Below are 26,274 nucleotides of genomic sequence, written 5' to 3'. Positions count from 1 at the left end.
GGCTTGTCTTTTTGTTCTTTTAAGAATATCTTTTGATGGGGCTCCTAGGTAGCTCAGTCGGTTGAGCATCTGGCTCTTGATTTCTGTTCTAGTCACGATCCCAAGATCATGGGATCAAGCCCTGTGTCAGGCTGTGTGCTGAGCGTGGAGCCTGCTTAAGGTTCTCTCTCTCTCCCTCTGCCCCTCTCCCCTGCTGGAGCTCTCTATCCCTCAGGGAAAAAAAACCCAAAAAAGTATCTTTTAAAGAGCAAACTTAATTAAGTGTAATTTATTGATTTTTTTTTCTTTATATGTGCTTTTCTGTCCTTTTGCCAAACCAAAGATCAGTTAGCCTTTCTTGTGTTTTCCTCTAGAAATTTTATAATTTTAGCTCTTAAATATGATCCATTTAAGGTCAGTGATCATTTTTGGTAATTTTGTATCTTGCGTGAGTAAAGAAAGGGTCAAGGGTTTTGTTTTGCTTTGCTTATGACTAGTGTTCGAACATTTCTTAAAAAGAAAATGTGCTTTCTCTACTGAATTGCCTTAGCACTTTTGTTGATCGTCAACTGACCATATAAAGGTGGATCCATTTCTGAACTTTTTGTTTTCTTCCATTGATTAATTTGTCATGTTTTTATGCCAGTGTGACATTCTTTATTACTGCAGTTTTTTTATAATTTTTGAAATCACTTCTTTTTCAGTGTTGTTTTGGCGTTTTTAGGTTCTTTGCATTTCCATCTAAAGTTTAGAATGACCTTGTCAGTTTATACAAAAAACCCTGAGATTTTGATTGGGATTGTATTGAATCTATAGATCATTTTGGGAAGAACTAACATCTTAACAATATTGAATCTTTTAATTATTGAACACAGTATATCTTATATCTCTTAACCTAGTTTAATTTTTCTGTGCAACATTTTGTAAATTTTGTTGTTTAAATTTTGTACATCTTTTATTGAATTTACCCTGAAGTATTTCATATCTTTCATGCTACTTGTAAATGGTATTTTTAAAATATCAGAAAAATAATTAATTTTTGTATACTGGCTTTGCATCCTGCAACTTTGCTAAAGTTACTTATTCTGATTTCTTTTTTTGTAGATTCCTGAAGATTTTTTACATAGATAATCATGTGGTCTGTGAATAAAGACACTTTCACTTCTACTTTTCTAATCTATATACCTTTTATTTCTTTTTCTTGCCATGTTGCACTGGCTACAACCCCCCAGTGCAGTGTTGAACAGAAGCAGTGAGAGCTGACTTTCTTGTCTTGTTCCTCCCCCTAGAGGGAAAGCATCCAGTCTTGTGCCATCAAGTAAAATGTTACCTGTATTTTTGTTGCAGGTGCCCTTCATCAAGTTGATGAAGTTCTCTTCTGCTTAGTTTGCTGAGAGTTTTTTGTTGTAATTATTTTGAATAGAAGTTGGATTTTGCAGTGGCTTTTTCTGTATCTTTTGAGATAATCTATGATTTTTATTTTTTAATGTGGTAATATGGTGAATTATATTGACTTTTGAATCTTAAACCAATTTTTTATTCCTTCAGTAAACCTGTTTGGTATGATGTATTATCTATTGTGTATATTGCTGGATTCCATTTGCTAAGATTTGTCGGGTTTTTTGTTTTTTGGTTTTTTTGCATCTATATTTATGAAAGATATGATCTGTGGTTTTCTTTTTTTCTGGTTTTGCTATCAGGATGATGCTAGATTCATCAAATAAGTTTTTAACTTCAATGTTTCTTCTGTTAGAGTACTGACATAGCTCGAAAAGCAGAATGGGAAGTTATTTATTAGCATGTTGAGAATAATCTCATAAAATAGAAAGGCTTCTTACAGGCTTTTGTGTTTGAGTTAGTGGTACTCTGATTATTAGTTCCTGTTATTGAAATGCTTATAGACATAAAGGCGTAAATGTATGAGTAGAAAAAGAGTGATAAAAATTGTCTAGTCTGAGCGAGTGGTGAAGAAATGCATAAACATAATGACTGGTAAGACAATATATTATTACCTGAGAATCACCTTACCTAAAAGCAATTATTGTCTATCACCATAAATAAAATTTATATTCTGTAGAATTCCAAAACAACTCCTCTCAGGATGCATTTTCCCTCTCCATTCATTCCATTTACAACACAGATTTCATAAAAGGCCACTTTGGAAGCAGAGCTGGAATAAGTACTAGCCACATTCTTGGTTTGTGACAGATTAGAGGAGCTGACCAGTTGGTACACTTTGGGGTATTAAGTGCTGATAGGCAGTACTTGTTTCCAACTTGCTCTTAGTGTAGATCACTCCCTCAGCCTTGAGTAAGTCCCCCACCCTCCCAACCCCTGCACTTCCCTACCTGTTTTCGCTGTTAGTCCGTGCATGGTGGCTAGGAGGCCAGGGGAGGGCCCTGTATCTGTTTGAGCCCCAGAGCTTTCACGGGTGTAGTAGACTAATGGGTTTTTGTTTTTTTTTTTTTAAGTCTTAACTGCTAAATTTCATTTTAAAATGAAACTATGTGGAAGCCCAATATAGAAAATAGATATCAACATGAATCCTTTAGTATAAATAAATTTTTGCAAATTCAGTATCGTAACATTCTATATTTAATGAGAAGCAGTAAAGTTGTGATGAATACAGATCTAATGTAAAGGAGTATGAGTAAGAGTTCAGTCATATCTTCTTCAGTAACCAGTTTATTTGGCTAAATCTCAGTCTTGAGAAAAATCCTGACTTCACGGATGATTTGATTCATGTGACTTTTTTTTAACAGCTTGCCTTACAGTCTCAGAGTAATTCTTCAAGTAAACTCATCCAGAACTTGAACATAAAGGAGTCGGAAATTGGTTTCACAGTTCAGTCACTAACAGTTCTAACAAACGACTAACGTTTTTTGTCATGTATAAGAAAACAGACAAGCAAAGGGGAAAAATTAAACAGATATCGAACAGTTGATAATGTCTTGATGAGACTGTTTATAGATTCCTTTATTGATTATTGTCGTTTTGCTTTGAATGAGCACACAGACAATATATGCCCTCATGTTGCTTGCCACTTAATTGCCTGCCACGCATATGTGCTATAGTACATTTGCTTGTACAACTCTAATAATAGCAAATATGTACAGGCCCGAATGGGATCGATGGGAGGGGAGGGAGAACCAAAGACCAGTGTAGCATTACAAACCTTCCTAATCAATAACACATTTACGAGAAATCCAAATACAGACACATCAGGAGAAACTGTTCTCAGGTTTGCCTGAAAATGAGTTAATCTGGTTATGATAGCTTCAGTGTATTAATGTTTGACACAGAACTCCTCTGAATCTATTTTTTTTAATCATACTTCAAGATATTTTGCTTTTTATTTTTTTTTTCAAGTTTATTTATTTGTTTTGAGAGAGTGCACGAGCAAGGGAGGAGCAGGGAGAGAGGGAGAGAATCCCAGGCAGGCTCTGTGCTGTGAGTGCAGGAGCCCTACATGGGGCTCAGTCTCATAAACCATGAGCTCATGACCTGAGTCCAAATCAAGAGTTAACTGACTGAGCCACCCAAGCAGCCCTATACTTCAGAATATTTTAAACACTGTTTTCAAAGGATATTCAAATTAAATGCTTGTGGAATTCCTGAAGCTCTTCAGCAAGACCTGAGGGTTCTGTGCAATAGTTTGAAAACCACTGTCCTAGAGCATGTCATTCCTCAAAGGAATTATTTTCTTCAGCTTCTCTTCAATTCTTATTTGAAATTACAGTCCTGGGAAAATAAGAGGAAAGTACATAGGTCTCTACTACAGTGTATTAACATTTATGAGTCCTGTATACTTAATGATAGCAAATGAATAATTAAGAAAGCAGTCAACAGCAACAATTGAGACTGAATTCATACCCCCAGGGGCTCCTGGGTGGCTCAGTTGGTTAAGTGTCCGACTCTGGATTTTGGCTCAGGTCACGATCTGGTTCGTTTGCGCTGACAGTACAGAACCTGCTGGGGATCTCCACCTCCTCTCTCTCTGCCTCTCCCCCGCTCATGCTCTCTTTCTCTCCCAAAAATAAACAAAATTTCATCCTCCCAGATATGTATGAGACAACGTATAATTTGCAATGTTTTCTAATATAACCTTATTTTTCATGTTTCACATATTCTTGTTATATGAGCATAAATTCATATTACTAATAGGTCCAAATTGAGATACCAATAATTTGAGTTCCTAAGCCTGATCTTTAAAATCGAATTCCAGGGCTTTCGTAACTTTCATACGTTTATACAAGTTTTACCTGGAAGGGATGTGATTCTGCCCTTTGGTTTATTTAAAACACACACACACACACACACACACACACACACACACACACACGTGGGTAGAATGATGTGGTTTGCACTCATGTTGCTTAAAGATAGACCCCTCGTGTGGTAACTGTGGATTTTCTATCCTCCACCTCTTCATTGTTCGTTTCTTCACAATTTTTATTCATCTTTTCTCTCACTTTTACTTTTTATTAGAAACCTAAAATGTATAATTGGAAGAGATCTTAGATGCAGTTCAGTCTTCCATTTTGTAGGAATTCATAATGAAGTGGTTTTAACCAGATGCTGGCTGGAAAAGAGCTTGAGTGAGTCCTTGAGTACCCAGATTTATATAAAGAAGAAAAGCACAGAAATAATTATTTTCCTGACTGCTTTGGTTCTGGAATCTCATATGGTCTTCCCTGCAACTTTGGACTTTGAACCACTGATAGGCAGAAAAATGTTCATGCCATTTTAGTAATGACCCATAGATACGTAAATAGAGATCCGCTTCTGTTAAGATCGATCCTAAGGCGGTGTGAAATGGAGAAACGGTCATGGATGGTGTCTGAGACTGAACCGAAATGGTGGTCTGGCCACCTCCCAGCTGTGTGGGCGTGGGAAGTTACTTAGCCTCTCTAAGTCTCATTTTCTTCATCTGTGACATAGGGAAATAACATGTAAAGCTCCTTGTGTATATTAGGAGCTCAATAAAATAAGTTGGTTATAGTGACAGTAGGTAAAGGATGTGTTAGAAGCATGACAGCTAAAGGTGAAATCAAGAGAGGAAAAAGGGCTGCAGCAGACACCAGATGGGAGGGTGGGGAATGTGAGCAGCTGCAGTAGGCGGGAAACCGTTCAGCTTGTATTTAGTTCCGTTCTACTGTTTCAATGCACATTCTTCACCTCTTTTCGTTTGTATATATCTTAAGCAATTTTAACCTGTATTGAACTTGAACGTTTTATTTTGTGGTCAAATTGTGTTTAAATTTTTAGGTGTCCCCTTTATTTTTATAAATGCTCTTCTGAGTAATCACACACATTTTAATTTAATTTACAGGTGGCTGTTTGTTGCATCTGTTTTTTCGTTATTCTTCCTCTAAATCTTGTTGGTACAATACTTGGCCGAAATCTGTCAGGTCAGCCCAACTTTCCTTGTCGTGTCAATGCTGTGCCTCGTCCCATACCGGAGAAAAAATGGTAAAGAGAATGCTAAATCTTATATCATTGTCTCTCACAATATAGAAATTCTTAAGGCTATTCTCTATATATAACTTTTTGAATTGGCATGCATTTCTAAGAATGACTGTCTTAAGAATTTGTCTTTTTAACTTTTTCCTTCAACCTATATTGTTCGCAGTAGTAATCAATTATATCCTTATTTCACTTTCTGAATATTGGTGCCATTTACAGATAAATTTAAATGCTTTGATAAGTACACTGGTGCTTAGAGGTGGGTAGGAACTAGAGCTGCAACAGTTTTATTTACTGTAGTATACAGGCCGGAATTGACCTGCTGCCTATTTTTATAAGTAAAGTTTTGTTGGAACACACCTATGCCTGTTCATTCGCAGATCTAGGACTGCTTTTACACTGCAGCATCAGAGAGTGAGACCCTGTCACCTGCAAAACCTGAAATATTTACTGTCTGAAACTTCACAGAAGAAGTTTGCCAACGCTTGGCTTACAATTTGATTTTCCTTACCAGATATTTTGTTATTCTAAATAATACACACATTTGTAGCCGCATACATTGTACCAGTTGAAAGATGAATTAGGATTAAGACCAGTTATAATTTACCGACTTAATGTTCTTTATCTTCACTTCTGGGATAGTATAGAATCTCTCAAATACATTCTGTTTTATGGCTAAAATGGGTCCTTAAGAACCCCCAGAATTCAAGATTAATCTTGACAAAGGATGATGAGTATTTGTTAAGCAACTGAAGGGATTCTTTAACTGCAGTAATGTAAACATAGTTTACAGTTTATTCGACCAGTCAACTTTGAAATTACGATTCTTAATGGATTTTTAACTTGAGATAATTTGTATTTTTTTTTCCAAATTTTGGACATGAAATGGGATGTCATTAGTATGTTATATTTCTAATTTTTGTGATTCACATTGGAAAAAAACGAAATACTTTGCCTTTTGAAATTAGCAAATTGGATGTTTCAGTGCTGATTTATGCTATTCTGCATTCTTCATTTCCTGATTGTTACTAGCAGACAAAAGCAGAGCAGTCTTGCTGTATGGACACCTGTCACATTCTCCATCGCATAAGAAAGAACTGCACAGTAGACCCTGTCTATTCATACATTGAAAAGCCTCTGTTCCTAGGTAGTTTACCTCATTATAGACATAATTTATATTCAGAGACTTACATATACAATCTTTTGTAGACTTGGAGGTATATAGACATTGAAATGGAGGCCGAATAAAACAGCACCTATAAGGGAGGGTGACCTGTTGGAGTGTTAGGATTGTCCATGTTCTTTTTTTTCCTTAGATCGTGATTATGAGAACTTTCGTGCTTTGTTTTTTAAAGTCCGTTTTCTTTTTCAAATCAAGGTTAGACTCTAGGTCACTAGGACTGGTGAAGGAGAGGAAGGAACAACACGTGACCTTGCACACCCTGGGTCACAGGTGGAGGAAGGCTCGTGTGTATCTTTATTTTCTTTATAAAGTTACATGGGCACTAAATCTGAATACTAGATCTGGCTCTCAGTGACTTGTTATCTTGGGAAGATCGTTTTTTAACCTCTGTGGGTCTTGGATTCCTATAAAAGGAGGAAAGAAGACTAGATTAAATGTTTTTTAAGGTTTTCTTTTTTTATCCAGCTTTCACATACTGATTTCCTCTCATCTTTTTAGTTTGTTTATCCCAGAGATAGTAGTTTAGTATTTTTTATATGCCGGATACTGTGCCGGATGCTGGGAATACCTAGATGAATAGCTTCTGCCTGCCAGAGTTAGCATAGCACTAATCTAGTGAGGTATGATATGTATATGATTGCAGTTCCACATAGTGTGAGGTAAGTGCTGCCAGAGTTATGTTCATGAGGCAGTACAAGTACGGGGAAAAAACCCACCTCTTTCTGGGAGACTGGGGAAGGGCTTTATGGGGAGAACACTCGAGCTAGTGCATGCGGGAGAAGAAGTGTGACGAGGGAAGGCATTCCAGGTGAAGAATTACCAGTTGCATCAGTATGTGTTGAGTGAATGAATGAGGTTTGGATTTAATTTTTTATCCATTCTTGGCTCCATTATAACTCAAGACTCACAATACCATAATTGTATAATTCACAAGGAAGGGAATCGCCAACCCAAGGAATGCATGAGCAAAGAGATGGCAAGGCTACAATTTGGGAAACATTATTTCACAGAAGGGTCTCAAGACTTTTCTTTCCCTATGGCTTTCTATAAATAAATGCCTGTGACATTTTTAGAAGTTATTGAGAGATGCAGACAGAATAGGAGCAAACACTTAAGAGAGTTTTTCCTGAGTTCCGTTGGTAGCAAGAATTTGTATTCCCCGAATTCGTATCTTGACCTTTATTACCGGAAAGAATTTTGACTATAACCTATGGCTAATTTGAAGTCCTACCTCTATGTTGTGCCTCTTTGAATTTTTGTTTTTTCTTTTTACTGGTTTATTTCTATTCCTTAGATTATTTTTTAAGTGCCAAGTTTCTGCTTTCTGTTATCTGGATTTATATAATGTAATGTGAAAATCACACTAGAAGTTTATTGCTAATGTTAATATTTTCCAGGTTCATGGAGCCTGCAGTTATTGTTTGCCTGGGAGGAATTTTACCTTTTGGCTCAATCTTTATTGAAATGTAAGTTGTGGCCATGCATTTATGTTTTGAGGCATGTAATTTTAATAAGAGAATGTAGGAGTTAGGGTAGGTGTAGAATCATCAGGAAGGCATCTAATAGAGTTAGTCTGTTAATTTCATGGCTCCCAGAAAGGGATCTAACATTATGTATCTGAAAGTATTTCCTCCTGTGATTTCAAATATTCAGGTGAAGTTTATATGTTTTTGTATTGTGTTCTAGACCCTTCTTACCTAACAAGAGATCTTAGAAATCACAGGATGCATGCCAAAGAGTACTAGACTAGCCTTTGATCACATGCGTGATATAAGGAATTGCTGGGTTTTATTATATTTTTGAAGTCTTTTTGAGGGTCCAGGGAACTAGTAAAACATTACCTGCCAGTCAGTCTGGTAGATCTTGATGTCTTCAGTACGTAGTTATTTCCAGTCTTCTTCCACAGAGGCCTGCAGGAGTGCTGGAAAATGTGTAAGTGTTTAGGGGTCGAAGGTTTGCCACCTTGTGCACAGTTACTGTGCTTCGTACCTGCATCCTTGGTCACCACTGCAAAATAGAAGTCTTTTCTCAGCTTGTGTTCTGGTGTTGCTTGATGGGAATGCTCTGGCATTTTTATTTAGGCAGGATAGTTCTTTGTGTGGGACTTTCTCAGGGACTGCAGTCATACACCTCGGGCTCTTGCCCACAAAATGCCAGTCACTGTGACTGCACAGAATTCCCTTATACTTTTCCAAATGTGCCACTACTGATTGTCTCCTGTACAGTGGACACCTCCTTAACAGACAGGATTGGATCGGATAATTGGTTAATTGAAAGTTGGCTCATGTAAGGCTTATTAAAAAAAGATCCATACATAACATTTTATTTTAACTTAAAACAACTGAAGGTACATCTTTCACTCGTTTTTTAAAAATATAGAACCAGAGTCTTTGTTTTATATCTAGTCGATGTTTCTGTCATTTTCCCTTTGACATTCATAATGCATCTTCTGTGTTTCCAGCCTTTTAAAAGTGGGGACAAGAACATAAAGACCTGTCTCAACCATTCTAAGTGCAAAATCTCTCTAGATTTGTACATTTCTCTCCCAGAATTTAGTAGCTCTCTCGCCCACACCTAATTTCATGTTGTTGTTTTTTAAGTGACTCACCTTATTGAATTTCTCCAAAACATTCACATAATGTTCATTGAAATCATGCATCCTTTTTGCTGTCATATTTATTGGTGTATGTAACATTCAATTAAGTTATCTAATTATACTAACAAGTACAGTTGACATAGATTTGGGTCACCTGTGCTGGTCACCTGCCAGCTGTGAATGTGCTGTGGGCATTAGTACCTCAGAGGAACTGGAGTGCACGTCACTCTAGCTTGTGGTTTAATAAAGCCAGTTCAGGAACCTCTTCTATACTTCTAGCTGATACACTGCTTTGTGTCCTCACCCCGACTTGACCTCTATTTTTGCCTCCTACCCCTGTTTCCAGTACCTTCTGGATCACCTCTCTTCCTGCTTTGTTCCATTAGACAGCCTCTCTGCTGTATCCTTAAGTTCTCTGTTTTGACGACCCTCATGCGTTCTCCTCTTGGCAGCCACAGTGATCTTCTTAAGGTGTCAGTCTGATCACGTCACTTCTTTGCTAAAGACTTTTCATTTTCACTGAGGTAAGGTCCCCCAAATGCTATAACATAGCCAGTAAGGACCTTTGTAATACAGCCTCATTCGCTTCTCCAGCCTCATCTCTTAGCTCTCACCCCTTCATTTGCAGTTCTAGCCATACTCAGTTACTTTGAGCTTTTCTAAATACAGTGAATTCCCTCGTTTGTAAGCTTTGCCTTTGCTCTTCCTATTTCTGCAACATTCTTCTGGCTCCCCTTACCCCCATATGCCTTATTTATTATTCTCATTACTCCTCCCCAGAGTCCCACCTAACGGAACTGGCAAGATGCCCCCTTAGGTTGCATTGGTAAAGCACGTGGTGCATCAGGACTGCCTCCTTACTGGTGTTCCCCACTTTACAGTAGTGTCCTTGAGGGTAGAGACTGTCATCTTCATAGTTCTGTTCTCGCTGCTTCTTGTGGTAGGGCCTTCAAATATCTATTGGAAGCATGAGTGACAAATAAGTGAGCTAAACAGAGGGAATAAGAAAAAGAAAAGAGGCTAAAGGCTCCTTTTCTAACGATGACTTGGGGAATGGAATTAGAGTGAAGGGTCTTTTTCTTCATGTAAAATGTTAATGCCCTTTGTCTTGCTGTCCTCCAAAAATAGCAGGAAGCTTCATTGAGCTTTCTTTTTTCTGATTATTTTTATTTTCCTACTTTTATACATTTTTACTCTATCAAACCTACTTTAAAAAATTTAGTAGGGTGTTTCTAAAATATAAAATACACTGTTAGAATAGTGTTGTATCTAGAAAAAAAAACGAAAGAATGAGAGAATTGCCTTTATTCGACAGATAGGAATTTTTAGCTGTATTCATTTTTCTTTGCCATATTTTACTCCTTTAAGCTTCTGATGTATTCAGTTTGCTTAGAGATGGATGCCCTACTAAAAAATCTGTTCTTGGAAGATTATCCAAAAAAATATTTTTGAGAGATATTTGGAGGATTGAACAGATGAAAAAGGGTAAGACAAACTGTTGGAAGTTACTTGAAAGGAAATCATGGAGGGGCACCTGCGTGGCTCAGTCGGTGAAGCGTCCAACTCTTGATTCCAGCTCAGGTCATGATCTCACAGTTTGTGAGATCAAGTCCACGTTGGGCTCTGCACTGACAGTGCAGAGACTGGGATTCTCTCTCTTCCTCTCTCTCGGCCCCTCCCCCACTTGTGTTTTCTCTCTCTCTCTCTCAAAATAAATAAACATTTAAAAAAAATAATTGAGATGTAAGTTAGACGACAGTGAGAACTGACATGTGAGGCTTAGCAAAGGGGTGAGCTTCAAAAATGAAGACAAAACTATGTCTTTATTGCATTTTATGTAGGTATTTCATCTTCACATCTTTCTGGGCATATAAGATCTATTATGTCTATGGCTTCATGATGCTGGTGCTGGTCATCCTGTGCATTGTGACCGTCTGTGTGACCATCGTGTGCACATACTTTCTACTAAATGCAGAGGATTACAGGTGGTAAGTACTTCTATCTGGGAAGAACCTCAGGGGCCGATAATATTTTTAAATAAGATGCCGTCTGACGTGTATCAGGTAGGGTAAAAGATCTGTATAGAAATTTTGCTACCTAAGATAGTATAAGAAATTTTCATGTAAAAATGATGAAGATTTTAGAGGAAAAGTAGTATTAGCCAAAAAAAGTTTTTGTGCTCATAATGGTCACTCTTTTACTTATTTTCACAAAGTACTTGATGTGGAAAGAACATTATGAGGAAGCATTACTCTATTTTAAACAAAAGAAGACAGTTCTGAAAAGGAAGTGGTTTATTTAAGGTCATTTATAATAGGGAATCTGACAGAATTCAGAGTCTCTCCCATTTCTCAGGCTTTCTCCTTGATGATATATTTAAATGCCATCTATATGCATTTGTTTTTAAACATACAGAATTTTAGAGAATGTCCTTATAAAATTCTTTGCTTTAAAATCTGTTTCAGTGCCATTCATTCAAAAGAGTCACCTTTTTTTTCAGGCAATGGACAAGTTTTCTCTCTGCTGCATCAACTGCAATCTATGTTTACATGTATTCCTTTTACTACTATTTTTTCAAAACAAAGTAAGTGGAGACATTTTCTCATTTTGTGTTTAGGAAACTAAAGCTGTCGTTTAAATACTAGAATGTAAGAACAAAAGGTCGGGTATAGGGAGTATGGTCAATGGTATTGTAATAGCGTCGTGTGGTAACAGATGGTAGCCATACTTGTGAACACAGGGTAACGCGTGAACCTGTTGAATCACTGTGTGTACGCCTGCAACTAATGTAACATTGTGTGTCAACTAACTATACTTCAACTTAAAAACAATTAAATAAGTAGTAGAATTTAAGGTCCTGTGTTGAAAGTAAAGGTGGATATACTATATATATGTTTTTTGTTTCATTTTAGGATGTATGGCTTATTTCAGACATCGTTTTACTTTGGATATATGGCGGTATTTAGCACAGCCTTGGGGATAATGTGTGGTAAGTTCTGAAGTTTTTGCAATATCATGAGTAAATTTTTGAGATTTTTAGAATCAGAAAAATGCAGTAATTGGATATTAAGAAATTACATTCTTCTGCTTGATCAGGAACAACAAAGTAGACTCAAGAATCTGATTTCAGCCCTTTTGACTATTCCTAAAAAACTTGTCACCGATTCCCTTTTGACTATTCCTCAAAAATTCATCATTGATTATTTTTTGATATTTTATTCCTAATAATTCTGTATAGCACTGTTTTCTGTACCACAGTTTCTCGTTCACATTGAAGTTTGGTATTTTTTTAACTTAGGCTCATTGGAAAAGATTATGACGTAAACACATTAAGGTGTTGACTGAATGTTTGGAAGTTTCTAGGACTATTCATGGAGATACAGGGTCCAGGAGGTAGTATCTGGGTTATAAGTACACAGCTTGGGAGCCTGCAGACTAGGCTTAAGTTCTGGCTGTGCCAGGTATGTTCTGTACCTTGATCCAATTCTGCAAGCTCTCCAAACTGTGTAAAATGAGGGTAATACCACTGTTTTTTGGGTCTGTCACAATCTTCCATTAAATAGAAGAAGTGATAGTTATTACCATATGATAGAGTCTCTAGCATGTGTGAAATAGCTGTAGAAAATAAAGAACTTTTGGAAGTAGCATGATAAATAGAAAAGGAATGGACTTGAGAGCCTGAGAGACCCAGATGAGTTCTCCATGCTGCTTTTTTTGTGGCCAGGGGAAGTCATATGGAGGTCTGTAAATCTCATGTTCTCATTGGTGAAAGGGGCATATCTTTCAGAGTAGTTATCTGTAATAGTATCATGTGTAAAGCACAAGTGTAATGCAGGTCTGCTATCAAGTATTAAGAGATAACCTGTTATGTTCGAGACACGGCAGGGAGTGGGAAGAGCTGGGGCTTTCGGGGGTCAGTCCTAGGTGCAAATCCTGGTGCCCCTTCTTAATACCCATGTTACTCTGAACAAATTATTTAACCTTTCTTCCTCAGTGTTTTCATTTGCAAAACCAAAGCAACACCTACCTCAAAGGGTTGTGATGAGGATTCAGTGATTAGATGTGGGTAAACAGGTCGATGAGACTGATGCTCAGTGAGTGGTGGCTGCTGTGGTTACTATATTGACAAGAGCTAAAAATCCTTGGGCTTCCTTCTGTTCTGGGATTGTGTCTCTGCTTCTGTAGTTTGTTCAAGCTTCTACATGTTGTGTTTTGACCTCCAAACAATTTCATGAATAGTGGTACCTTAAGGAAAACGCATACAAGTAACTTACTTTTTTTCTGGTTCAGGTTTTCACTTGATAAATGAGGCTAATTCCCTACTTAACCTCATAAGGAATGATGCCAGGCTTAAGGACTAATCACTGTGGAAACATTTCCAGATAGTTTATAATTCATACCCTTCTCCTTTCTCTTTTATTTGCCATTGACTTTTGGTAATTCCACCCTTAGCTATAGAGTAAGCAACAGAATAAGGAAGATATGATAATCTTGTTAAAAGCTAGGTTCTGGTATGACATTTGTGGACCTCTGGTGTGCCAAGATTGCTTTCTTCCTCTGTCAAAAGAATCCATTCCGGGGCGCCTGGGTGGCGCAGTCGGTTAAGCGTCCGACTTCAGCCAGGTCACGATCTCGCGGTCCGTGAGTTCGAGCCCCGCGTCAGGCTCTGGGCCGATGGCTCGGAGCCTGGAGCCTGTTTCCGATTCTGTGTCTCCCTCTCTCTCTGCCCCTCCCCCGTTCATGCTCTGTCTCTCTCTGTCCCAAAAAAATAAATAAAAAACGTTGAAAAAAAAAAAAAATTTTTCAAAAGAATCCATTCCAAAGATGGGTGGTTAACAGAGGCAGGGGGATTAGGGGCATGGGCAAAATGGGTGGGGGTGGTCAAAAGGTACAGACTTTCAGTTATAAGATGAGTAAGTTCTGGGCATGTATGGTGACTAAAGTTAACAATCCTGTCGTGTATTTTTGAAAGGTGCCAAGAGATTAGATCTTAAAAACTCTCATCACAAGAAAAAAATCATAATTATGTGAGGTGATGGATGTTAATCAAATTTATTGTGGAGGTGGGGCGCCTGGGTGGCTTAGTCGGTTAAGCATCCGACTTTGGCTCAGGTCACGATCTCATGATTTGTGGGTTCCAAGTCCTGCACTGGGCTCTGTGCTAACAGCTCAGAGCCTGGAGCCTGCTTTGGATTCTCTGTCTCCCTCTCTCTCTGCCCCTCCTCTGCTCACACTTTGTCTCTCTCTCTCAAATAATAAATAAACATTAAAAACATTTAAAAAAATTATTGTGGAGGTTATTTTTTACAACATACACACATATCAAACCACTACATTATACACCTTGAACGAAAACAAATGTTTTATGTCAACTAAAATCTGTCCCATTTTTATATAATCATGTATGTGATCATGGACACACGCACACACACACACAAACACATATGACATTGACTGTAAAGCAGTAAAACTAACTCCACAAGCCAGAAGGAGAGACAGTTCTTTATATTATGGTCACATACTAAAGCTGCTGTGATAACCTTTCCTTGTGATACTTAACTAGTTAACCAACTTTGAGGGAAAGATGACTGAACTGAAAGGAACTGAAGGTTAAAACTAGGTATGTATCACATGGGAACATCCTTGTGTATCTCTAGGCAATCAATCAGAAGTTTCCTTTAGTATTTTTAGCCTGCCTTCTTTCAGAATGTTGTTCCTCAAATCCCTCTTTATTTAATCTGAGGTCTTTCTTGATTATCACCAGCATGCACAATTCAGCATTGTGCTCTCCCTCTCTCTCAAAAATAAATAAACATTAAAAAAATTAATTAAAAAGAATACATTTAGTATGTAGTTACGGGAAATTTTCAAATATATACAAAAAAGGGACAATTATTTATATATATATATAGGGAATCCCCACATACCACCCAACATCAGTAATTATCAACTCATGGCCAGTCTTATCTTACTCATCTTCCCACTTTATCCCCCAAATTCTACAAAATAAATTATCACTATTTTCATTCAGTGGTGTGTAGAATCATGGGATTATACAGAGGGTTAAGATTTTTTTTTCTTTCCTCTATATGTGATCTTAGGAAGACCTAGAGAGATAATATCTTGACATTTACAAAGAAAATGAATTTAGCTAGTTTTTTTAGTGCTTTTCCTGTTGAAATTTCATCTTGTTGCTGAAAATCTGGGCACATTTATAGTTCCCTGCTGTTCTGGCAGTGTCCCAGCATTTATTCTTTAATGGGTTTGTGTGCCTTCAGTGCTAATCTGTTTTTTGAGGGGCAGGGGAAGCTGTTCAGATCAGCTGGTTAAAATGTCATCATAATACAAAAATTATATATGTTTATCAAGTTATATTGCTAAAATGCTTTTTTGCAGTCAGTAATCGAAAGAAAAATATTTGTTTTTTTTTAACAGGAGAAAAATGACTTAAAGTAGAAATAATTAGATTGTTATAGTTTTCACATTTTGAGCATAGCATTTTTAGTTTTAAGGAAATTAAGTTTAAAAGTGTATCTCTTCTCAAGACATTTTCTTTTCTAGAGTGCATATTTAGTATCTTCCTTTTTATAAAGTCATATTTTTATAAGTTTATTCTTGAGATACTCGTAAGATTAGGAAAAATGATTCTCTAGGTTGATACTAGTTTGCTTTTAAGCACATCTCTGCTCAGAGGGGAACAATGTTTTATAAGTCTGGAGTATTAGATTTGGTTATTGGACTAGTGTTCTATTATGCCAGTTAAATTTGTGATTTCTAGTTAAACCTTGACAGATTTTTAACGTTTTAAGAATTCAGGTTTATATTTGCAAAAGATATTTTCCCTTACTTTGTAAGGACTTTTCTTTTATAACTATTTCAAAATGAATTATCACTATTTTCAAGTGTACTGTAATTCATATTATAAAATAAATGTCTATTAATTGCAAAATTAGTTGGAAATAGGTTTGCTTTGTTACTTGGTGGGTTTTAAGAATGTTTTTAATATAATGGGATGCCTGGGTGGCTCAGTTGGTTAAGCATGTGACTTCGGCTCAGGTCACGATCTCATAGTTTGTGAGTTCGAGCTCCACATCAGGCTCTCTGCTGTCAGTGCAGAGCTCACTTTGGATCCTCTGTCTCCCTCTCTTTCTGCCCTTCCCTGCTTGTGTTCTCCCTCTGTCTCAAAAATAAACATTAAAAAGAATTAATTTCAAAAATAATACATTTAGTATTCAGTTATGGGAAATTTTCAAATATATACAAAAAGAAGGACAATTATATATGTATATACACATACACACATATATATACACATATACACACACACATATATATATATACACACATATATATAAATGAATTCACTATATATAGTGAATCTCCATGTACCACCTCTCTTGTCTTACTCATATTCCCACTTTATCCCCCTTTTATTCTGATATGAATCTCGGACCATTGAACCATGGTTCTTGGTCCTTTCCTCAGAAAATCCCATCACTTCTTAACTTCCATCAGGTGTCATATGATTTGGGGAACATGTTAAAATGGTTTAAACGACCTAGGATAATATATGCTCAAATTTTAAAAAGACATGCTTTTTTTAAACCATTTAACAAATTTTTGTCCTTATCAAATTATTCTTGCTTTATAAGTGATGTGTTTTAACTCATAGCTATTAATTAGACATGTAATAACTGATAATTCTAAAAATATCACATGAGGTCTAACTTGGTGTATAACAGTATCAGGTGATTTGCAAAACAAATGATACAACTTTAATAAATTCAGAGTGAATACTAACATAAAGATGTAATCTTGAAAAAAGACTAACTTTCCAGAGCAGAGAGCATTTAGTATTTATAAGTGGTGGATACTGCTCTGTATGTATTTACTTCAAAACATCTTCTTTTATCTTTGCAGGAGCAATTGGTTACATGGGAACAAGTGCCTTTGTCCGAAAAATCTATACTAATGTGAAAATTGACTAGAGACCCAAGAAAACTTGGAACTTCGGATCAATTTCTCTTTCATGGGGTGGGACTTGCACAGCAAAAAAAGCGCAAGAAGAGATTTGGGCTTTCACACTGGGTACTTTGTGGGTCTCTCTTTCGTGGATGGCTTAACGTAACATCTGTTTCCATTGATCCTAGGTTCTTACTGACTGCTTTCTCCAACTGTTCACAGCAAATGCTTGGATTTTATGCAGTAGGCATTACTACAGTACATGGCTAATCTTCCCAAAAACTAGCTTATTAAAGATGAAATAGACCAGCTCTCTTCAGTGAAGAGGACAAATAGTTTATTTAAAGCATTTGTTCCAATAAAATAAATAGAGGGAAACTTGGATGCTAAAATTACATGAATAGAATCTTCCTGGCACTTAGTGTTTCTACATTATTGAAAAATGATGTTCCAGAAAGATTACTCTTTTCTCTTATTTTTACTGTCATCGTCAACCTGTTGTGGGACATTTTTATATATTGAATCTGGGTTCTTTTTTGACCTGTTTTTTTTCCCCTCAATTCAACTGCATCATTTTTTTTAAAAGAGAAAATTAAGAAATATTAAATCCTGCATGTAATATATCTGCTGTCATCTTAGTTGGACCAACTTCCCATTTATTTATCTTAAAACTTCAGTTCATTCTTAATTCCATCCAAAGAAGATACAGTCTGAAGATAGAGGTGTACTCTCTACAATGCAATTTACTGTACAGTTAGAAAGCAAAGTGTTAAATGGAGAAGATATTTGTTTTTATTAAACATTTTGAGATTTAGATAAACTACATTTTAACTGAATGTCTAAAGTGATTATCTTTTTCCTTCCCCCAGGTTAGTCTTACATCTTTTTTGGGTTTGAATGAAGGTTTTACATAAGAAATTATTAAAAACAAGGGGGGTGGGTAATAAATGTATATAACATTAAATAATGTATCGTAGGTGTAGATTCTCAAATGCATTTGGATGTACAGATTGACTACGGAGTACTTTTTTCTGATGATGATTGGTGTAGAAATGTGTGAATTTGGGTGGCTTTTTACATCTTGCCTACCACTGCATGAAACATTGGGGTTCCTTCAAAATGTGTGTGTCATACTTCCTTTGGGAGGGGGGATTGTTTTCTTCTGTTTCTTTTCTGAGACTCCTACAGGAGCTAAATTTGTAATTTAGAAACATTTAATTTTGTTAATCCTGTCTGGGGCACTTAAGTAACATCTAAAGCATTACTGCTTTAGAATGTTAAAATAAACTTTCCTGACCAAATTGTTTTGTGAAAATAGATGTGTTTGCAATTTGAAGATATCTTTTCAAAAGGCAATATTACTGAATGCAATTTTTTAATGCACTGTAAACTATGCTTTTCTAATACAGGAGACCCACAGTTTAAAATCCCCAAACTTGCTTACATCTAGATCATCCAGTATAGTCATAGAGTAAATCATAAGCCCTTTGAATTAAATTGTGGCACAAAAATCTGTTCAGGTTGATGTACTGTGTAAAGTGAGTATGGGGTAAAAGTGGTTAGCTTACTATTGGATGAGCAAATAAAGGTTACAGTTTTCTAAGAGAATTGATTTTAATTTTGAACACATCTTTCTGGAACTATCCATAATGTGAAGTTTTCCTAGAACCATTGAGTTTCTAGTTTAATAGTTTGCTATGCAAATGACCACCTAAAACAATACTGTATATTGGTATTTTTAGAAAGACTCAAAACCGCTGTATTTAAACTTTAATGTGAAACTCATGCCATTTATAGTTACATAAGATGTTTTCATTACAAAATATTTCTATAAATTGACTCTGCATCCTATAATGTGGTATGTAAGGACTATAAAGAGTGAAAAGTTTGATTTCTTACGTTTACATATGGCTGACCTGAACAAACAGGAATTTGATCAGAGGCTGTAGGTAAATCCTTCCTCAAGCCAAAATGTTATATTAAATACACTCTACCGGTTCTTCCATTTTCTCGTCCTTCTCACCTGCCTTGAAGATCTTAAAAGAAAAGAAACTGAAAGTCAGTATTTAATGGCTTATGTAAGTTTTTACTACATGTACAGTACTTACAACAATGTATAGTCTTATCTGATGGAATATAAATTGGACAGCAAGCTTTTGTCTTAATAAAATGAAATTTGTTTCTCATGAATCTTGCAGGTAAGATGTAGGGATTTAAGAAAATGAGTGCTTTAGCTGCTTTCAGGTATACCAATTCTTTTTACTAAATTGAGCCCTATTTCAAGTTCTTTGGAATCTTCAGTGAAAAATAATTTTCTAATTTCTAAATATATTAAGAATGTCATTAAAAGGAATATGAATTGCCTTGAAAGTCCTTTAGAAAATTTGTTTTGGTTTATGCCTTCATGGAGGGGCTGGCTATATGTTTGCCTTGAAGAAGATGTAATCCATAAACAGTTTAGCTCCCTAGCTCTTGGTTATAGAGTAGTGAAATAGAATATTATTTAAGTTAATTAAAGGGTGAGGTTCTTACACTCCATTAATGCTGTGTATCTGTCTTTCATTTGTTTGCTCAACACTTTGAACACTATCAAAATCTAAGGGTAAACTTTTCTCCTTGTATCTATAAGCATGCTTCTGAAATTTAGCTACAGTGGTAATTAACATCATTATTCATCTATCCTTATATAAGGCCAGGATAAGGTGGAAATAGAACAGTTGGAGGTATGGTAAAGTATTCTTTGGTATATCCTGTTGGGCTCCTAAATTGTACTGTGTTTGACAAATCAAGCCCCATCCTCTTAGAATTTATTATACTGTGATTGATATCTCAACTTAGTGAATGGTACCATTGGGTGTTTTCCATTGGCAGTGGTTACAAAAGGTGGTTGCTGCAAATTCCAGTTCTTCCAAACTCCCATTTTATTTAGGGTTTAGCCACAGATTGTATTCAGTTTGTTAAAGCTTTTGTTTCCTAAATGTTTACTAGCCACCTTATGCCAAGTGTCTTGCAAATAATATTCCTTTAAGATTTCTTGGATTTTTACAAATGTTAAAAAGAAAATAAATGTATTAATGGAATTTGTTCAGAAAAAGCTACATACTGAAGGGCTTCTGTATATGAATTCTAGGAAAGAAAAACCTATTTGTAATTTATACCCTGCAGTTCCATCTGGGTTTTAAGTTTAGATTTCAGCATGTCTTAGTGCTTCAGTCTATTGATTTATGGGAACATGTAATAAATAGGAGCAGTGACGTATGAAAATGCAAGTATTCATTAATGTTTTATATCTTCCTAAAAATTCCATGGTTATGAAGCTGTATTTTCGCAATCAAGATGTTAAATAGATGGGAGAAGTGAAAATTTATAAAGATTGTTTGGAAGTGTGTCCAGAAATAGATGAGATTTAGAGGAGGTAAGGTAGATCAGAAAACGAACATAGAGCTGTAGAAATTTTGTAAGATTTAAATGCAGCGTGAGGACTAACTCTAGTTCTCTCTCACGAGCGTCTTCTGAGAGCCGTCTGATTTGACAGTCTTATGGGAGCTGTAGATGGAATTGTGCAAGGACAAAAGTAAAACTTAAGTTCTTATTTTACTGTATCAGGAAATGGGAATAGAGGAACTGTCATGGAAGTGGCTTATGTATGAGTATAGGTGAGCTAGGCATGCAGGTAATTGACAAGGCAGAGTTTTGTGTATTTACCCCAGTTCCTCAGTTTAGGTCATTTGAAAGTAAGATCTTAAGGCAAGGAACAAAGAACATGGAATTCTGTTTTGAAGGATAACAGTATATGCGGAAAAGCAGTCCCACTTGGGCTTTTCATCTGTGTTAAATTTGAAGCTATAAATCCCCACAGAACACGGATAGTACCAGTTGGAAGGAAACAGTTATTGCTTGATGATTACTTCCATTTTGTACACACCTTTGGTTTGTGTAGGTTATATTCCAACTGGCTTTTTAGTACTAGATACCCAGTATATACTGTATCAAATACATTTGAGGTTCTAATCTAGTCTGTTAATCTAACTGAAGTTGAATTTTTAAAATAATAAAAAGTTAAATGTATTTTCCTTGGATGCTTTATTTCTTTCCTTCTTGAAACAAGTGAACCAAACATAGAGGATAACTCATTATTATCGGTATGGATATAAAGGGTTACTGATAGCCTTCCACAAACAGGAGTCAGCAAACTTTTGCTGTAAAGGGCAGATAGGAAATATGGAGGCTTTGAGAGCCAGACGCAACTACTCTACCTTTGTAGCACAACAGCCATAGTAGGCAGTCCATAAACCAATGAGCACGGCTGTTTTCCGGTATGACAATAAAAACAGCCAGTGGGCCACAGTTTGCTGACCCCTGAAATGAAGGATTTAAGATTTGATTTTTCTCCCAACTTCTTATTTTGAAAAAGAAACTAAATGTACAGAAAGTCGAAAGAATGGTACAATAAATAAGGTCTTTTAAAAATTATTTTTCTTTTATTATCATTCTTTTGACTTCTGGATACAAGCTGTGACTCCTACACTCAAACCCCACTACTCCCATGCCTGTCATTCTCCTGATGGATAATAAATGGTCTAGTCAAAGCATTGTCACATATGTTCCCTCACAACCATTCTGTGAAGCTGATAGGGTAGACCACTACATATTATAGAAAAAAAGCTAGAACAGCTAAAGAGTGTGTTGTTTTAGGCCTGAAGTAATCAAGATCATGGTCCTGTTGTCTTGGCCGCTGTCACTGTAAAATGGGGACATTACCTTTCCAGTCTGTGGAGCAGATAATTTAGGAAGACATCATGTTGAAAATGAGTGTTCTCTACCAAGGAAGAGGTTATTTTTGTTGTGCTACATCAAAATCAGGTTAATTTCTCCAGGTCAATTTTACTTCTGTTTTTCATCTCCAGCTTTAGTTATTTAAATCCTTGTCAACATTCTTGGTTCTCTCCTCCCCCTGATTTTATTAGCTACCTCAGTCAATATGTGTACTTGACAAATTCCTGTTAGCCAAATAGTTGAAGTTGGTACAAATTTGGATTACTTTTGATCACTAATGAACACTTTGTGGTTGGAAAATTAGGAGGATAAAGGAATCTTATACAGCCAGCTTCTGCATTTCAAAGTGAGAACTTTTATTAAAGTTCATTTACAGTTTAACAGTGGAAAAAGGGGGAGTGTGCCTACAGTGGGACATGTGGAGTCAGTGGTGATACAGTCTAAACATTTTAAATTGTTTTCAAAGCTTTGCATGTTTAAGGTGATAACAGGTTCAGATTTACAAAATGGAGGAGACAGTTGTAGGGAGAAGTTGATGTAAGTCATTTTAACTGGCCAGTGTCATGGTTATTCTTAGTGGCTCAGTCTAAGCCACTAAGATTATGGGACTTAACCTTGAAGGTCATTGACGGGAAGGGAGGGTCTAGAGAGTGAAACATGGAAGGTGATTCCAAGTTGGAGTTGGTTATAGACCAGTAGGGGAGGACAGACAGAAATAGGTAAGTGTCATAAGTGTGGTAGCTATTATATAATAGGTGTTAGCACGAGGATGCAGGCTGTGTGGTTATCAAGTTGTCCCCGCAGAGACCCGGAGGTGTGAAGCAGCAAGGCCCTGTTAGGGTGACTGCAAGGTGCTCACTGCAACAAGAGTGGAGGGTGGGCAGCCAGAGGTGGCAGGAGCCAAAGGAAGGCCTGAAGGTGGATGGTAAGGTGTGGTGTGCCTGAGTTCGGGTAAAGATTTTGGGGAAGGGCCACAAGGGATTTTAAACAGCTGCTAAAAGTCGTAACATTTTTAATAACCTCCAAAGAACTCAAAGGTGCCTTCTGGGTGGTCAGTGATGTAGGTGAAGGAATGAGCCACCAGATAAGAGTGCTGCTTTATTCTGGAGGTTCTCTCCCTGCCCTGGAGGAGATGGTGTTGATGTGTAGTGGCCTACAATGGCAAAATGAGCAAGTGGCCTGTGTCGAGTAGCTGAGGCTAAAACTTGGGGGTTGGGGAGGGGTTTGAGAGCTGCTGCAAGAGAACTGGATTGCTCTGGGTGTACAGAAGTAGAGGGAACGAGCTGGGTGGAGGACAGACATCTGACTCAAGGGGGGGGGGGTGCGCAGGAACTTGTATCCACTTGGGAGGTTTTCCACAGGACCAGAGCTATGGGGGAGGAAACCCACAAATAATTAGGAATGTGACCATGCAACTAAGCTGGGCAGCTTTAGCTTATTGTAAAACCTTTTATTTTCAATCTACCACTAGTTTTCCCATGGGATTTAAGTTTAAAAGTATGTATATTTTAAAAATTGTGTGAATCCAGATTAGAGTTGAATCTATAAAAGTAGTGAGTGAGGTCAGGAACTATAGAACAGAAAAATTAACCATCCCTTTTCAGTTCCTATCTAACCTTTCAATACTGTGATTCAAATGTTCTGTTGCTAGTTGTTGGTTGACAGCCATAGGCACATCATGACAAGCCTTCTGACCTAAAACTGTGCGGCAGGCCCATCCAGGAGGACCAGTGTCTTCAAACTATTTGGACTGGGAGTGTTGGTGAGGAGACCTGTTAGCTACTCACCGGGTGGGGATTAGAAGCAATAAAAGCTCACAGCCTCAGGGCCTGCACAAGAGGTCTCCTGGAATGTCTACTTTCCAGAGGAATTCCTGCTAATGAGGAAGCCAGTTGGCTGTTTGCCTAGTGCCATCTGGAGACCTGGAAGTGTCACAGAAGTTTGTGAGGCTTCTTAGATGTTGACTTTGTGGACTCATCTATTGACAAGTGCTGACCTTCACTGTGTTGGGAGCATGGAACAATGGCATTGGGTTTGACTCCTTCCAGCATTCAGGCAGAAATGCCATTCAACCCCTTCCCACACCTATTGCCTGTTTAATGGCCACTTGGCCTTCTCTGCCATTTGGTGGCATCCATTCCTCCCAGATGTCTTCCACTTGTGAGTTCCTAACTAGATCTTCTTGGCCAATCTGGCTCCTCTCTGTGCGTGCCCATTTGATGATGAAGCAGGGTCAACTTGGATTTCTTTTTTAAGGGCCAAGACAAAATATCCAAGAGCCCGCATACAGTGGTTCATTTCTACACCTTTACTGGTTTGAAGGACTTGTAATCCCAGTTAATAGATAAGAAGGCAGGTTACCATAATGCAGGAAATTCATAGTCCTGTATAAAGCCTGGCTCTGGGCTCCCTGTCAGCTATTTTGCCATTAGTGGCTGTGAAATCCTATGAAAACCTCAAAGGAAGTTGCGTTCTTTTTGTTTTGTTTTGTTTTGTTTTTTTTTTTTTTTTTTTTTTTTTTTGCTCACAGTGAGGTTCTACTGGGTGTGATGCTGAAAAATCTTTACACATTGGTGTGTTTTACTTCTTGATTAGGCCAATTTTGCTTGCATAAAAAGGTCTTTGAAATGCCTCATGATAATAGTACCTTGTATGTCTATAAATCACAATGGCTCAGTGGCTCAGTTCTGACAGTTTTTTTACATTTAAGGTATAATGTGGCATTGGGTTTCAAATATCTCTTGATTATTCTCCTAAATTATTTGGGCATATGTTTTTAATTGGCAAAAAAATAACCAGACTTGAGGAGTTGGTCATTTTTATTCCATCAAGTTAATGGTGAGTGGCTTATTTAATAAAAACATGTCAGTAATTCAACACAAATAGCACGTACAGCTGTTCATTTGTCAATCTTTTGGCCTGTATGAAGCATCTTAAACTGTTTTGCTAAAGGATAGGGTCACCAAGAGGGGAAATCTGTCATTTTGAATAATTCTTCCCCCAAGGCACCCGTATCACCAGCCGCTACTGTTAGGTGAGGTGGGGTGCCGCAGCCAGCGCCCGTCATGGCCGGACGAGGGATGTTGAAAAAGCTGAGAGAATCGCAATCTGTGATTTTTTCCCCCCCGTCTGAGCTGAAAGCTCCCGGACAGAAGATTAACTTCATTCTTACAGAGAAACGATTGTCCGAAAGCACCCAGCCAGTTGGTAGCGACGCGGACCGCTCACATCGGGTTCCTGTGCTCTGAGCCTTAACCGCCGCTGCCTGCCTTCGCCCACGTGTGCATCGGGGAGTTGTAAAGTGAGTTGTGAGGCTAAAACGAGGCGGGAAGTCCAGCCTTGATCGTCAGAAGCAGCGTTCTCCGGGGCCGGAGGCCGCGGTGGCGTCCGGAGAAGGGCGCCCTCGGCTCGGTGGGAGCTCGGCGGGCCCCGGGCCCTTGCCTTCAGCATCCTCACCTCGCTCCCCTTCCTCCGAAGTTGCGGAGGTGCCGGGAAGAGGAGGGGCCTCGCCTCGGGCGCCCGAGTGATTGGCTGCCCGGGGCCCCTGGCGAGGGCTGTGTGGTCCAGCCCGGGTGGAGAGGGGCGGAGCGGCCACTGCTCCAACCACCGCCACCACCGCCACAGTCGCAGCCGCCGCAGCCTCGGCCGCCGGGCAAGTAGCTCTCAGCGGCGGCTTGCTGGGCGCCCCGACGCGGACCCGGGCGCCGCGCTCTGCTCGCTCCGCGCCCGAGCCATGCCGGGCAGCCGCGCGTAATTTCCGTGCCCCGGCCGCCGCCGACCTGACCCTGTGCACGGTCCCTGGCCCGAGCCGAGCTTTCCGTGCACGCAAGCAACTCCCTCGGTCTCCGCCGGCCCCTCGCAACCATGCCCCGGGCGACTGCTCTCGGGGCCCTGGTGTCACTGCTGCTGCCTCTCCCGCTGCTGCTGCTGCTGCTGCTGCCGCCGCTGCCCCGCGGCGCCGGGGGGCTCGCGGAGCGCTCGGACGCCGCCCCGGACTACTCGGCGCTGGAAGGCGAGGAGGGCGCGGAGCAGCAGCTGGAGCATTACCACGACCCGTGCAAAGCCGGTAGGTGCCGCGGCCGCCGCCGGAGAAGTCCGGCAGAAGTTTGCCTTTGAAATGCAAATGAGTGGTGGGCCAGCCTGTGCTGCCGTCTGTGGGGCGGGTCTCCCTCCCCTTCCCCCGAGATTCCCCGGCTCCCCGGGAAAACAATGCCACTCCGGCTGGGACGTCCCGGCCGCGGGCCTGCGGCGCGCCCCGGGTGACGGCCGCGGGAGCGTTCCCACAGCGGAGGAGGGCGGGCGCCCCGGCCGT

The 26,274-nt window shown here is 38.6% G+C and overlaps 2 protein-coding genes across 2 annotated transcripts in view; both read left to right on the top strand.

Annotated features, from left to right (window-relative positions):
- The window catches only part of TM9SF3 (transmembrane 9 superfamily member 3), a 69,928-nt gene extending 48,674 nt beyond the window's left edge, over positions 1-21,254 (top strand). The window contains exons 10-15 of the mRNA XM_058697333.1: positions 5,312-5,451; positions 8,026-8,094; positions 11,066-11,212; positions 11,725-11,808; positions 12,137-12,213; positions 17,145-21,254. Of these exons, the coding sequence (XP_058553316.1) occupies positions 5,312-5,451; positions 8,026-8,094; positions 11,066-11,212; positions 11,725-11,808; positions 12,137-12,213; positions 17,145-17,212 (585 nt within the window). The 3' untranslated portion in view covers positions 17,213-21,254. The remainder of the gene's footprint in view (positions 1-5,311; positions 5,452-8,025; positions 8,095-11,065; positions 11,213-11,724; positions 11,809-12,136; positions 12,214-17,144) is intronic.
- A 3,237-nt stretch (positions 21,255-24,491) lies between these two features.
- TLL2 (tolloid like 2) overlaps positions 24,492-26,274 on the top strand; it is a 125,038-nt gene continuing 123,255 nt past the window's right edge. Inside the window, exon 1 of the mRNA XM_058697317.1 lies at positions 24,492-26,028. Coding sequence (XP_058553300.1) covers positions 25,827-26,028 — 202 coding nt within the window. The 5' untranslated portion in view covers positions 24,492-25,826. The remainder of the gene's footprint in view (positions 26,029-26,274) is intronic.

This window comes from Neofelis nebulosa, chromosome 13 (assembly GCF_028018385.1).
Source record: "Neofelis nebulosa isolate mNeoNeb1 chromosome 13, mNeoNeb1.pri, whole genome shotgun sequence".
NCBI lineage: Eukaryota > Metazoa > Chordata > Mammalia > Carnivora > Felidae > Neofelis > Neofelis nebulosa.
This window is presented reverse-complemented; position numbering and strand designations above follow the sequence as displayed.